The sequence below is a fragment of the Papilio xuthus genome, unplaced genomic scaffold (genome assembly GCF_000836235.2).
Source record: "Papilio xuthus unplaced genomic scaffold, Pxut_1.1 DF825928.1, whole genome shotgun sequence".
NCBI lineage: Eukaryota > Metazoa > Arthropoda > Insecta > Lepidoptera > Papilionidae > Papilio > Papilio xuthus.
The window spans coordinates 2287806-2303150 of NW_013532721.1; the positions used below are offsets into that span (position 1 = coordinate 2287806).

Below are 15345 nucleotides of genomic sequence, written 5' to 3' on the forward strand. Positions count from 1 at the left end.
TTTCAATTAATCTCTACCAAGCTTAACTTGTTTGTGTTTTTAAGAATACTGTGTGATGCAATAAAAGACGCCCACCCAACTCTTTTCGTGGCGATCGTAAAGAAACTAGTAGGAAAATTACCAGATAAATTCATGACTTCCGATAACGGAAGCAACATCTCTAAATCGTACCAGCCAATATTTCCACCGACAAGAGATAACGATTTGCTATCAACAAAATACTGTTATAAATTAAACGTAAAAATAAATTATCTCTTACATATTTTAATATAGCTAGTAAACAGCAAATCAGATACGACATAAACAAATCAACTAATTAAGATAACTGTTGAAAATAAACCGTAACAAGTTTCAATAATTAAGATAAAATCTTCAAAGTAATCTTGAGTTGATTATTACCATAAAGCATGGTACCTAATTGTTATATCCAGAGATAATATTTGGGAGATTTTATTTCAACTGTTGTAATGTAGACACCGTTAACTTGTAACATTCCTTTTCAAAAGAAACCTATTCATTCAGGTTTACAATTAACAATTTCCCATTTTTCCCATGTCGGTAAATATTCCACGTACTTCGAGAACTACATTTCCCATCGGCTGGAGCGCCGCGGCCGAGGCAATGCACTTTCGCTGACCCCTTGCCTCCTGCCATTAGTCGCTTCCCGCTCTCTCTCAGCACTTTCTTCGCAGTGCATCTCTGTTGCACGTCGCTGCGCCCGCGCTTCCCGGTCGAGGTAATAACATTCTACGACGCGGTGCCGCCGCCGGTGTGGAACGGGTTCTGTCGATGACTTGGACGATTACTTGTATGAGAAACAATGGTTACCACGGTTACATTTAAGATACTGGTTTCACAATGGCGTACGTTGAGATTGCAGGCGCGCCGACAGATCGAAAATTAAAATCGTCGGAAGAATTTCGTTTCATCTTCTGTTTAAGGTATGACATAAGTAGACATAAATCGCAGTATGTGAGAGATTTATAAAGCTTGTATCGCGATAATAGACTACTTATATTGTCATATACGGCTCAACAAAATTAATGTTTAGAACGCTTCATTATTTAGCAACGCTGCAACGCTCGTTCTACATCAGTGCAATATAAATTGCGTGTGCATACACCAGGTGAAAGCGGTGCACAGTTATAATCGCATTTGAAACAACCACATTCATAACAACCTATAGGCGTGAGTTTACGAATACATCGATATGTATAAACGGGTATCGATAAATACTAGGACTTGAATAACTTTAGTTACGGGAACGAGAAAGCAGCCGTAATATTTTGCACTATCTCGTTAGTTTCCAGGTGAATGATTCCATAGCGTGTTTTAAATACGTTAAACACCTATACATATGCTGTTTTATCACAGCTCAGAAGATATTCATGGAACATATCTCAGTGGTTTATTACACACGCGATGTAGCACAGGGAACTATGGATTACACTCAAGTATTTATAGTTCTGTATAATTTAAAAGCGTAAAATTTAGCTTTACTACTGTTTCGACTCTGACAATCAAAAATTTAGCTTGACACTCGTTAGTGTCACCCTCGGGAGGCCTATGTTCTAGACTTGGGACAGTTTCAGTTTCTGCCAGAATCTGGTTCTATCTCATAGAGTAGTTGTTGTAATTTGATACATATGCTTCAAGGTTTAAGTGCACATTTCATTGGACGGCTAGAGATGATGCAACTGACTACATTCCATCGCACAATGAGTAATTTAAAAATTCAAAAACATGTCGAAGTAAAATGTACGCGAGATGATGCGATCCTAAGGGGGCTACAATTAAGAATCCAAATTCCAAAGAAATAAGTAACAAAAAAGTGTAATATTAAAATCTTAATTGTTTTATCAATCAATATTAAAATAGGTTTGATGATGAAGCAAATAAAAACCGAAAATTATATAGCTTTAGATCTATGATAATATTTTTCATACGTCTAATTTAATCGATCACGAAAAGAGTGCTGAAAGTAATAACGTTCAGGAAGAAAAAAGAGGAATGTAGTTCTGGGAAGGCGAGCGCGTGTTATCCGCTAATTGGTAAACATGCAGCGGCCGGCGTGCGCGATCGCTGCCACTACGCCCGGATACTATTTTTAAATGAAATTCTTTTGACTCATATATCCCCAAGTATAATTGCAGAGGAGTCGAGTTACGTTACGCTTCGGTTTTTGGTATTCCGGCATAGGTATTTGATTGCAATTTAATTATTCAGATGTTTTTCGATGCGAACACTACGGACCTGGGTTTTGGGCGGGATGATATGTCAATTAAACTGAGCTATGCATACTCGAACATTCTCGAATACTTACTCATTGTGCAGCGCGGAAATCAGCTTTCGCGTTCCGCACCAGTTTAAATAATGCAATTTGAGCCCAGTTAAATGGACTGGAAACATATTTTGGCCGATAATATATTTATAGAAATATTTGTTCACGCCTCGATTACATCGCAGTTATGGTTAATTATAAAATAACGTCATATTTTAAACGATTTACATTATAAGTATACGATATAAATATTTTTACTTTTAATAAATTAAAGGTAAATTAAAATACATAACAGCACTAGAGAGATCCGTAGTATTATAACATAATTATGATAACACTTGAACAACAATATACCTTAATCAGTAAAAACTATTACCTTTTAATTTAAAAGTATAATTTGAATGCAACATTTTAGATAGTGAATTTAAACTCTGTATCATCGTTATAGGACTGATATTTCTTCATAAGGAAACGATTGAAGTTTTTCAAAGCAATGGAAACGTGTAAGAGTGAGGCGGCAAAAACTGGGCCGTAATTAGTCTTTGGAGTCGAACCGTGAACGGGCGCCGAGTCAAGTGGCCAGCAAGGGCCGATGCACCGGACTCTTGCCACTGAATTAAGTATACTATATACTACCACTCGATGTCTATAAAAACATTTAATTGCTCTAAGATTATTAGGTAAAGTATCTAAGAAAGCAACAAAGACAATTGCAATAGGTGTCCGATTAACGTAATATTATTTCTACAACTTATTTACTCTAGTACCTCTAATTTCACTGGCAAATAGATTTATATCTTTTCTTCTCTATTACTGAACGTGGCTTACTACTAAGAAGCTTGTAAATAACAGCTTATAAAGACAACATCGACTCAAACAACTATTTTTTGGATAAAACAAATGAAGTTCAACCGTCGTCTACAAGGCGTTTACTACCAATGTATGAGAGAAACTCACCGTATCGGACGCTGTGTAGCGCCCGTTGCTGCACTCTAGTAGAGTAGATTCACTCACCTGCAAACAAAAAAAACATTATTAGTCTTTATTATTCATTTATGTATCATATTCTTAACATAGTACATTTCATATATATAAAAAAATATTCAAAATATGTTATATTAAAAATACAGCACCACCGTCTGTGGAATCCCATGACTCAAACAACCAGTGGTCAGGGCTGCAGAGTCTTTGTATTTATTATAATGTAAATATATTTACAAATTTTGTATGTCCTATAAAGATGTGAATACATTGATATTTCGACAATAATATAATACAAATGGGAAGTAACAGAAATTGACATTAAATATGCAACTATTTTAGGTCATTGTAAGAGTTTATAGATTTTGATTTAGTGCAATTGTCACAATTTACTCGCTACTTCTAAGTTGATAAAACATTTTTAAAGTACAATAATTCAATTTTATGGTAGAGCCCGCTTTAACATCTTCGCACGAATTGGTCCGGCTTGCCCGGTGAAATACCACGACCACACAGAAGACAGGCGTCAAGTGGAAGCAATTCGGCGTTTCCTCTGATGAGTGTGCGTCCCGGAGGCCTAATTTAGTCCTCTTTCCCTTCCCACTCTTTTTCTTATAAGCAAAGGATGGAAAGTGGAAGTGGACCTTCCGGATGAGAGGATTCTGTGCATCCTCTCCTCCGTCGATTAAAGGTAGGCAACGCATATGCAATTGCGTATGACTATGGGCAACGGTCACTTCGCTATTTCAGCGATTTCAGGTGGCCGCTCGCTCCTTATGATATAAAAAAATCAAAATTTAAATAGTCTAGTTCTATTTACTATTGAAGAGAAAGTTCTTATGTTATCCACATACTACCATAGTTGTAATGTACTTTGAACTCTAAAACTAAATATAAAACAATTTAGATATTCACTATTAAATTATTTACGTGCTATAAAATAAATTTAAGTGTACTTTCAGGTTCTGAGAACTGTTCGAGTTGTTTTAGTACTTTAACTTGAGTCTGCGAATCTAATAACATTAACAGCTGAATCTGCGCTCTCAGTAATGTTGAAAAGAAGTTAGTGCATTACTTAAGTCTTCATCCGAATCATAAAGACCATGAATCTTGTATTTGCTACGTTTTCATTAAGTAAATGTACATTTCATAAATATCTTAATTGTAAACAGGATTTACGTAAGAAAATGCTGTACTAAAGGCATTATATGTAATATAATAAAGATACTGCTTTAACAAGTAACATGTTTTCTTTTTTGTTAGAAAAATATATTAGTATTTCGTATTATATTTGTTTTTTTTTAATCATTTTTATTTGCTTCTGTAGCATTTACTAGTAACAATATCTTTGCCCTCGAACGTCTATTTTTGTTTTAAATAGCGTTAACGTAGAGCTCTCTAAGGAATAACATAAAGATGGATGCGGTGCCTGCTTAACCTGCGACCGTCCAGCCTAGACCAGATCTGTCTTTTGTATGCGGTATCTATAATGCGACGTTTTGTATTTCATTGTTAGGTGCTCTTGGACTGGGTATTAACTCATCAGGTCACTATATGTCCCTACCATGGGGCTCGGAGCCTACCGTAAGTTACGGGTGCGGGTTGGTTGACTTCACACATATCTTTGAATTTCTTCTCAGATATGTGCAGGTTGCATTACGATGTTTTACTTCACCGTAAGAACGTCGGATAAATGTAAATCAGAAATCGAAAAACACATTGGTACATGGCGGGATTCGAACCCACGACCTGCAGATTGCAAGTCAAGAGCTTAACACCTGAGCCACCGACATAGTAATTTGTGCCAGTTTGATTATCGCCATTTTGTAGCTGGTGGAAGCGTTTTGTAGCGGTGGTGTGTAATCGAATTAATCATTAGAAAGGCACGTTTAAATCAGAAAACATGTATTTGAAAATTTTAAGTACTATAAAAATAAAACATTTCACCGCTTTACATTAACCATATTATTTAGATTTTCATCAATTGCATAGGCTTAATCTAGTATACTTTGTAGTAAAAATAAACTTTCTTCTTTTACATTGTAAAAAGTTTACATAGGTACTTATATACGTACAAATATATCTATATACAGGTTGTAATGCTGCGCAACCTATTGCATCGTGCACGGTAAAATCATCTATATAAAAATTACATTTTATCTGCAAAAAGTCCGCACATGTAGCGCGTTATTTTCTATATCGAAAGAGAATACGTATTTTATTTTCTTATACTTTCTCATATGTTTACAAAAATATTATTGAGTTAAAATAATATTGTTTTTGTTTTTGTTAGAATTTTTAATAAAGAAAAGCTCTTCTTATTTTTAAAATGAAACATTTTTTTATGACAAATCAAATAAATATTTATGTAACAAAGACATATATGTCGTTTCTTATATTTTTAACTTTATAAATTTAAGTTATCTTTAATAAAAACGAATTCATCTTCATTAGTTCACTATACGTCCCCACCGAGGCGCTCGGAGCCTACCCTAAGTTAAGGGTGATTAGGCCATAGTCAACCACACTGGCCAAGTGCGGATTGGTTGACTTCACACATATCTTTAAATTTCTTCTCAGATATGTGCAGGTTGCATCACGATGTTTTCCTTCACCGCAAGAACATCGGATAAATGAAAATTAATTATATTGAAAAATTAAAATAAACCGCACTCTCTTTAACTTAGATTTTCGGTTACCTTATTTATTCAGAGAAAAAAGACCAACGAATTTTTAAGTTATTGTTAAAATATATCGTTTCTGTATTGAATAAATCTGAACTCGTATTATGATTCTATTAAAATCACTAAGTCGATCAAAATCTCGCAGATACTAAATGATTTTATGTTAATATTCGTACCTCAAAAAGGACTGTAATGGAGCATGGAATCCAAACTCTATTATTGAGCGCGCTCCATTTGATACCACAATTTGTATGTAATATTCTAACCATTTGGTACTGTATCATTATTTGTTATTCATAAACACTGAATTATATAATCACCTTTATAATTTTAAAACGATTGATGACTGGATTTTAACAGCTTTTTTATTTTTTATTAGTCATTAGCTGTCGTCCACGATTCCGTCTGCAAGGAACTAAAAAAAAACTTAATTAGTAGTCTACGTATTATTCCAGACTTTGTTTTATCAATGCTAAATTTCAGCGAGATTCGTTCAACCGTTCTGGAGATACTTTCACCTTTTAACAAAAATACATCCATCCAAATATTCACATTTTTTTTTATATTATAAGGTGGCAAATGAGCGAGCGGCCACCTGAAATCGCTGAAATGGCGAAGTGACCGTTGCCCATAGTCATACGCAATTGCATATGCGTTGCCTACCTTTAATCGACGGAGGAGAGGAAGCACAGAAAGAAAATATTTTACCTTTCAATGCATCCTCTCATCCGGAAAGTCCACTTCCACTTCCCATCCTTTCCTTAAGAAAAAGGGTGGGAAGGGAAATAGGACTAAATTAGGCCTCCGGGACGCACACTCATCAGACGAAACGCGGAATTGCTTCCGCTTGACGCCTGTCTTCTGTGTGGTCGTGGTATTTCACCGGGCGAGCTGGGCAAATGAACATTCACATTTATAATATTAGTAAGATTTTCATTGGCTATTTCAGTGTTATACTCCAATGACTTTGGAAACTATGATCTCCTTTTCGATGGTTCATACTATTAGGTTATTCTTGCTTCAGAGTTTCCATAAACAATTAAATCCTTTTTCGTATTTTAGTATCTATAGACAAATGTAGAAATAATTATAAAGAGAAATAAGTGCGACCGCATTCACACATTATTTTCTCACAGGAATCAGCAAAAACTTAATGTGTATATAATAGTACCTTTATTTATTTCTCTCGTCTATAATTTGATATATAATTAATTTTCTTAGTAAATTCAACTTAATCTTATATATAAAATTCTCGTGTCATAATTTTTGTTCCCATACTCCTCCGAAACGTCTTGACCGATTCTCGTGAAATTTTGTGAGCATATTGAGTAGGTCTGAGAATCGGCCAACATCTATTTTTCATCCCCCTAAATGTTAAAGGTAAGTCCAACCCTTAAATTATTATTTTTTTATTTTTTCACGTTCGACAGGTAGTATAAAATATACAAAAGTATTTATGCATTACTGATTAAGGTTAAATAAACTATGATGTTATTTAACACTTCATAACTTACATAAACTATCGAGCGCATTCAAACTATTAGAAATCTAAGAATAAATAATCCACAGTTAATGTGTACCTTTTGAACTACATTGTAATATAAATCTTTTCCCTATTACAAAGAACAAATAATAAGCTTTACTCCAGAACTGACTTAAATCAGTTTTCTATTAAACAGAACAATTCCACGTAAAGTAACTCGCGCTTTGTATCTTAAACTCAATTTGCTTTGTTAATACCACTGACATGCGAACGCTTGTTCCGGGATTCATGAGCGCGGGCGCGGTGCAAATCCGAAGACATTCCGTAACAGCACGTGTTATCAAAGTTTACGAGGCGGTCTTGATAGCGCCCGAGGCAAATCAAAAGCACGGAACTAACGCATCCTAAATGAAACTTAAGCGCATCTTAACTAATTATTTTAACGTGCATTTCGCTTCGAGGTATGCCGAAGTTAATACACTGTATTATTCTCTATTGACGTTGGTTAGGCAAATTATTTACATTTGTGTAATGTGTACGAAAAAGCAAGATTCCATCCGTACATTAGAAGAGACATCTTGGGTATAAAAGAATACTAAATGAGTTATTAAATTAAAACACTATAAACTTGGTTTCGGATAGAAATCTTATACGGGAATAATACCTATTTTAAGTGGAGAACTATTAAAATAAGCTCCAAGATGTTAACCGCTTTAAATTCATTTCATATCTCATATATTTTATATAATAAAGTGCTAGAACTAGACCTACTTTTTTCACAACAAACACATTAATCGATATTTCGTGTAGATAAAAAAATAAAAGCAAAGACAATTAATGTTGTGTAAACGTTGGCTCTGTTCATTAGCCATGTAGCGGCAGTCAGCGCACGTCATGCGATGTTCAGAACTTAATAAACTTTAAACAATACTAGGGGAAGATGCGTTGTCAGAAGTTCGCCAACTTCGTTGTAACAGACCGACAAAGTTATGCCCCTATTAAGGTACACAATGTGTCTAATGTTTTAATGGCGCTTCTCACAATTTCACAATGATTTATATTAACACGGCTGTTCTCGCGTAATGTCAAGCGACTCAATTTGATGAACAAACAACCTTTGTTTCAAACCTTTATGTGAAAAATTTCGGTCAGACTTATAACAATAAAAATATAATAAATTATTCCGATAGTCGTATCGGTGAATGGACTGATAGCGAAGAGCTTCGACCAACATCTAAAGAAGCTCTCGCTAAACAGTTGGATTAAGGGCCTGATACAAAAGGCAGTTATCCTAGAAACCGCGCGCATCGTGAGAAGGTTCCTATCTCTGCAGCCCTGACCACTGGTTGTTTGAGTCATGGGATTCCGCAGCCGGTGGTGTTCTATTTTTAATATAATATTTTTTTTGGATATGAAATGTACTATATTAAAAAAAATGATAAATAAATGAATACGTTATAAAATATGCCAAGTGAAATTAATTTAATTTTTTTTCTGTTTACGTGTTTCCAGAATATTAATCATTTTAATGTTATCCATCGTCAACTCTAGCTTGTCGCTTTTACAGGTCTCCGACCTCTGAAAGGTGCTTCATAAAGTTAATACAAATTGATAAACAGTTATTGTAATAATTGAGTTAATTAAATGGATTGTCAATTAATTATAACGTGTAATATTCTCTTTGTACCAATTATTTGTCGTACATTCCAACTCTTATGCTACTAATTAGTGTAAATATAATAATATACACTGGAACTTAAAAAAAGAATATACAGATAAGTAATAATTTGATTAAAGATGAGTTTTTAGCCGGATTTTTTTTAAATATAGTTGAACTATTAGTTTAAGTAAGTAGGTTTAAAGGTTCGAATTACAAGCAAAAAGGATTAAACTAAATTAATTCCTTTTTGTATAACAAAACGTTTTTCCTGAAACCAGTTTGGAATAGTTTAACGTAAGTATTCTTACCAATTTCATTGTATCAAAAGACCTTATTCAAGGAAGTAAGACACGAAGTTGACTAACTACGAATTAGTTTCCGCGCCTTCAAAGTCAACATTCCCGAAGTAAATAAAATGTTGGGATTAAGGGAATGCTCAAAATGTTGTCGAGGGCTTACGACCGCGACTTCGATGCTTCTCCCTTTGATCACGGAATACTTGGGGAGACTTTACTTCGTCAATTTTTCGTATAGCGTCGCTTTGTTCGATCGAGTTATTCGACCTCACGTCAATTCTTTAAAAAAATCTATATAACCACAAATTAGAACAAATATCGATTTCATTTACAAACACGATATTGCATCGTTAAATAGTAGATTAGTATGGTTTCCATTCATTACTCATGTCTATTAAAAGTGTATATCACTACAAACCATAAAAATGGATTCAAAATAATCAACGCTTAACTTTTTATGTCCTTTAATTTAAGTATAAGGTGCAGGTGTATATTTTCTGACGTATAAAACGTGCATTTTTTTTTAATTGAGCCATAAAACGAAGACTAACCGAGGCGCCTGGCTAAAGAAGGCGATATTTAATAAAGTTACGTATATTTTGCCATGAATTATATTGCGAAATGCGGCTAATATTTTTGTAAAAATTAATACACTTCGTATACTTACAGTAGAGGCTTAAAATTTTATAGGTTATCATCTCTACGCAAAATATATTTGATGTAACTGTCGCCCGCGACTCCGTCCGCGCGGAATCAAAAAAACTTAAACTAGTAGCCTATCTGTTCTTCCAGGCTTTGTTCTTTATCCTTGAGAAATTTTAGTGAGATCCATGCAGTCGTTCTGGATATACCTTCAAACAAACATCCATCCATCCAAATAAACATTGGCAATTATAATATTAGTAAGGTAATAATTGTATTCAATTATTACTGTTCTTCAGTCACTTGTTTGATAAAAAAAAATATACACAGCAACAAAATCATACATTCGTATTGTTTATTAATGAACAGAGATTGTTTTGCGCGGCGCGGATACCGAAATAGACGAGAATTGAACACAAATTACACATCGCCTGCACTCGCTGCGTAAGCGTAAACCCATTGGGTGTTTAGAGTTCCAATAACTGCGTACATAATGATCTTACCATCAGTTTCCCCTGCCGAAACATAATATTACGTCTAATTTTATGATAGAATAAAAATAAGGATATGTTTTAGAGGTACATATTTATTTCGTAGAGTCTCGGCTTGCTAACTTACAAAATTAGTAGAACGCTAGTATGAAATGTTAGTCTTCACTGTTGTTTTTTCTTCTAGCGTCTCTTCGTCTTTGCTACGCAATATTAACAAACAGACAGGGATCATCACCAGAGAAGATTTTGGCCTCGCAGACCGGAATAAATTTTCTAAGTTAAAGGCCAACCTATAGCAATAAAGTGGCACTAGAAGAAGAAATGATATCGACCAAGTGATAACCTACCTAGAAAAACCTACAAAAATTAAAGAGCAAGAAGGATATATTTGATAACTATAAATTACTGTGTAAACATTGAAGGGGAAAGTTTATTTTCGTGGCTCGACTGGTAAAAGCAAAGATCCTAATTGATACCCACGCTACTGGCCGACATTGTTTGTTGATTGCTAGGTAAAGGTTTGAAATAACATATTATTTTAACCTAATTTGAAATCGATAGTCCATCAGCGTCCGACCTGAAATATTAAATGACCTTTCTATAAAGCACGAAGGTTAATTGAGAATATATTACTAAGTTATTTTACATTTAAAGTTCGTCAATCAATATCAAGAAGACGTAAAATATTATTCCTTTACTAGAATTTAATGGTTTCTAATGTTTTACTACTTTCATATTTAAATAGTTATTCACTGGAAATCTTTAAGCAAAACAGAGTAACATGCAAAACAAATAATACAAGTTGAAATTCACAAACGTCTTAGGAAACTATTCCAGTGTTTGTGTCCGTATATTGTTTGTTTAGCATTGGACGGTAGGTCTCGTGGCAGACGAGAGAGGTCGCCGCCGCGCCGCTGCAGCCCGTAGCTAGCTGTTTTGTTGCCGCGTTGTACCAAACAAAAGATGGGAAGAGTAAATAAAAATATCCGCAGAATATTTCCCGCATCGGCGAGATAGGCATCCAAATGAGAAAAGGGGACAAAAGATTAATTGAAAATCGATACAGGGATATATACCTTTGCAAATCTATCAAAATACATTCAGTTTACTTTCAAACGATAACGTCGGACCAAATTATTCTGTCAGTCATGATTAATGTCGACTTATGACGTTATGACATACTTTATTCATCGCACCGCATAGACCTGACTTTGCAACTCTGTCCATCAAAGTTGGGAAATATGAACTGGCGCCGTTCAATACTTTGCGATTAAATTTGTAAACTGAATTTTAATTTAAATAGAAAAGAATAACAAATCACGAATCGGCGATTTTATCTAGATGTTTAATAACAGATTTGGTGTGTCAGAAAAATGATCAAAATATCACAATATAGCGCCGGAAATTATCTGTAAAGAATACTACCACTGCCAATTTATCATCAATCAAAAATATCTGTTGTATTTCAGTTTATTCATAACGGTAAAATTAAACAAAACACGAAATATAGAAATAATAATCAAGTTCCACCCAAAATAGGCCTACCTGTTTCGTTCGGAAAACAAAACAACAAAAGTTGATATCAATTAGTGCGATGTAACGCTTTTTACAAATTCGGAACCATTAGCGTCGGTCTGCTTTATTTGAAAACCATTAGGGAGGCCAATGGATACTGCTCGGATCATCCAGAAGCGATTGATTCTTTTTTTATCCGCCGGCCTTCTGCGTAAATAAATTTTTAGTACGAATTTTATTTTTTTATATAAGTGATAAGGATCACGTTGACGGGTAATCGGCGACATCCATCAAAGCCGCAAGCAATCAACGCGACCCGCGCAAATTTTTAATTAGTTCTAATCCGATGCAAAGCCACCGAAAAGGATACAATCAACGTCGGTAGAGCAGTACTAAATCAAAACAAACTTCCAACGGAGATCCCTTTTACCAACTTTCTAAATAACGGCGAACGATCTTTTTCATTAAAAATCTCCATGAGCTTGATTATTAGGGAAGTAAAACGCCTCCGGAGGGCCCGTGCGGAGTTTGCGAGTGCTCGATTCTGGCCGTGATTCTCGCGGGGTCAAACTTAGGAATGTTAACAGATAATTACGGCCAAGTTTTAGCCGGCACGAGACATTTAACAGATGCTTTATTCGAGAGAGCGCGGCCGCGAGCGCACAATGAATGCTAATGAGATGCCTTGTCGTGGCAATGGGGGTTTTATATCCTAGGGGAGAAGTATCAATTTTGCGTGGTTAATTTCTCAGCCCGAGCTTTCGGAAGGTACCCGTTAACACATTTGGTCTCGTGTCTAAGGTTAATTAGATTAGATTTAGACAATACAATACTGATCTTGTTTGATTATATTCAAGTTATTCGACTTATTTAACCGGGAACGCTAACAAAATGCCAAAAGCTACGCTAAAATTATTTTATCACTGCAGCGACATTTCGCTACTACTTAAAATAATAAAGGTACGTTGCGCTGGTACGAGCTAATCGTAAACTTCTATAAATGTCTCCAGCTACATCAGAGTTATATTCTTAGATTTAAATATTTTCGTTAAACTCTGCTTTGCTTTTTTATACTGAGATTTTAAATAATTGGGATTGAATATATTCAAAATTTAAAATAAAAATTTCTTGTGACATTTCATAGATCTGATTGATTATTTCAATAGTAGTGTATGGTGATGTTAATTTATGTGGTCCTATCCACCCCAGCAGGTTGTAAGCGCGCGGGCAATTTACATGAGTTGTTGCCAGCGCGCATCCTTCCGCGTGTCACGGCCCAATTAATTTTATGCGGAAACGGATATATAAGCAAGGCGCAAGCGGGTTCATCGCACGAATTAATTAATTACTATATTAAAATTTGTCAGTCTGTATGTCTATTTGTATTGCCCGTGTGAAGGTTAATATGGAGAAGTTTAGACACAAAATGTGACGTTATTCTTCTTTCTTTAACTCCACAGCCCTTTGTTTATCTTGGCTTGGTATAGCAGTTTTGTTCGCCACTACGCCAACTTAATTTTATGGAATTTTTTTTGTTTAAAACATTAAGTTGACTGCCGAAACACGTGCAATAATACTATCATCCCTCTTAATGTCTTTAAAAAAAAGATTAGGTATAGTGTGATTATGTTCAAACGTTTCAATAGTGAACAATTAGTAGAAAATACGTATTCCATATCAGTGTAAATTACAATATATACCGTTATTAAAATTACATAGCAACAATCTAACCAAAACCAATTAAGCTCACAATCATTATAGTGAATTGAAGACAAGGATCTAATGTAATCTACATTTCAAATGAGGTCCTAACGCGTCCGATTTTAGCGGGAGTATTGTTGAGACGGGCGCGCCCCCTGTCGTCAACCTTGGCTTTGGTGAGACTCATTAATTCCGACCAGGAAGGGCAGCGGGTCGCGTCATCGAATGCATTATGCAAACACGCATGCGCTTCGCATTCTAAACAATGTGTGCACATTGATGATGTAATAAAGGACTCAGCCAGGACAGTACCATTATCGCATTGATATTATGTACTTTATTAAATATAATATGATGATGTAAAGCGCTTTTAAAAAGATATTGGCAAATGCTTCCAAATTGTTTAAGTTCTGGACATTAATTTATGGATAATTAATCAACAATTCAAGAGTTAACAGAAATTGAAAAATGTAAGTAAAAATTTAACTAGTCCACTGGTTTGTTCTGGTACGCATTAATGTATTTAAATAAGCACGAAATAATGTCAACAAACACTAAATTGCTCGTTCAAACTTTTTATCTTACTTATCAATAACTATAAATCTAAACTCGCTTCGAATAAATAAAAAACTTGAACTTTATTGAATTTATGATCGTGAAAATCGAACATTATTTAGTAGTGGCATATCAGAATCCAACTCTTCGAAATTAAAAGCTGTATATATAGGGCTGTCACCTTCTGTCAGCTGTTTGATCAGAATTATTTAGGGTTTTTATGAAGCGTGATTTGATGTTTTCAAGATGGTATATATCGGTAAGAAACAAGTCACTATCGTCCTATTTACTTTTTTCACCCACTAAATATAAAGGGATGCAAGACACTCGCCGTCATTTTTATTGTCTAATAGAGGTTATTATCTAGTAGAGTCATGGTTGTCATTTGTTTTTCAGCCAATATTTATCTTCGTTTATTAAAAGTTGGCAGCCCTGTAGAGCGTGATAGAAAAGCGATAGCACTGGCATGTTTCACTCGGCGCGTGATCTCTGTAAATCACCGCGCATCGCAGCTACCTGTACACACCGAGCCCGCAGATACACGAGGTTTATTTTGGAAAACACAATTTTAAACATCTCACCAAATTGTTTTTATAATTATTTAGTTCGAGGTTGGTTGTTTGTTGCCATGGAAATGTAGAATATTAATTTAGGATTTGATAGATTTGATTTTACTTTAATAGATGCCATCTGATTAATTAATATATTATTGATTATATACATACCTATCTATAGTTGGAGTGCTTCATGCAAGAAAAGGATTGTGACAAATATAACGGAAAATTCTCCCAATTCTTTACTAGAAATAAAAATTAAAAGTAAAATATGCTGTTTGTTAATTGTTATTTATAGTGATGTTATGTTGTCGTGAGTTCTCTCTGTTTTTGAGATCAGAATGCTGTACGGGAATGTTTTGGAAATTAAAAATTATGATTAATCATAAAAGTTAGACTCGTTAAAATATCCTTAAAAAGAGTTAAAATAACCATTCCCACGTATCACTCAAAGTAACGTAAGGTCACATCTAGGTCATTACTGAGACCTAATTTATTTAAT

General features: G+C 34.6%; 1 protein-coding gene across 8 annotated transcripts in view; it reads right to left on the reverse strand.

Annotated features, from left to right (window-relative positions):
• heph (polypyrimidine tract-binding protein 1 heph) overlaps positions 1–15345 on the reverse strand; it is a 308076-nt gene that overhangs the window by 99906 nt on the left and 192825 nt on the right. For 4 of the 8 annotated variants that reach the window (XM_013322440.1, XM_013322439.1, XM_013322441.1 and 1 more), the window contains one exon: positions 3239–3295. The exons of the other annotated variants lie outside the window; for them this stretch is intronic. In XM_013322440.1, the coding sequence (XP_013177894.1) occupies positions 3239–3295 (57 nt within the window). The remainder of the gene's footprint in view (positions 1–3238; positions 3296–15345) is intronic. 8 annotated transcript variants of the gene reach the window in all.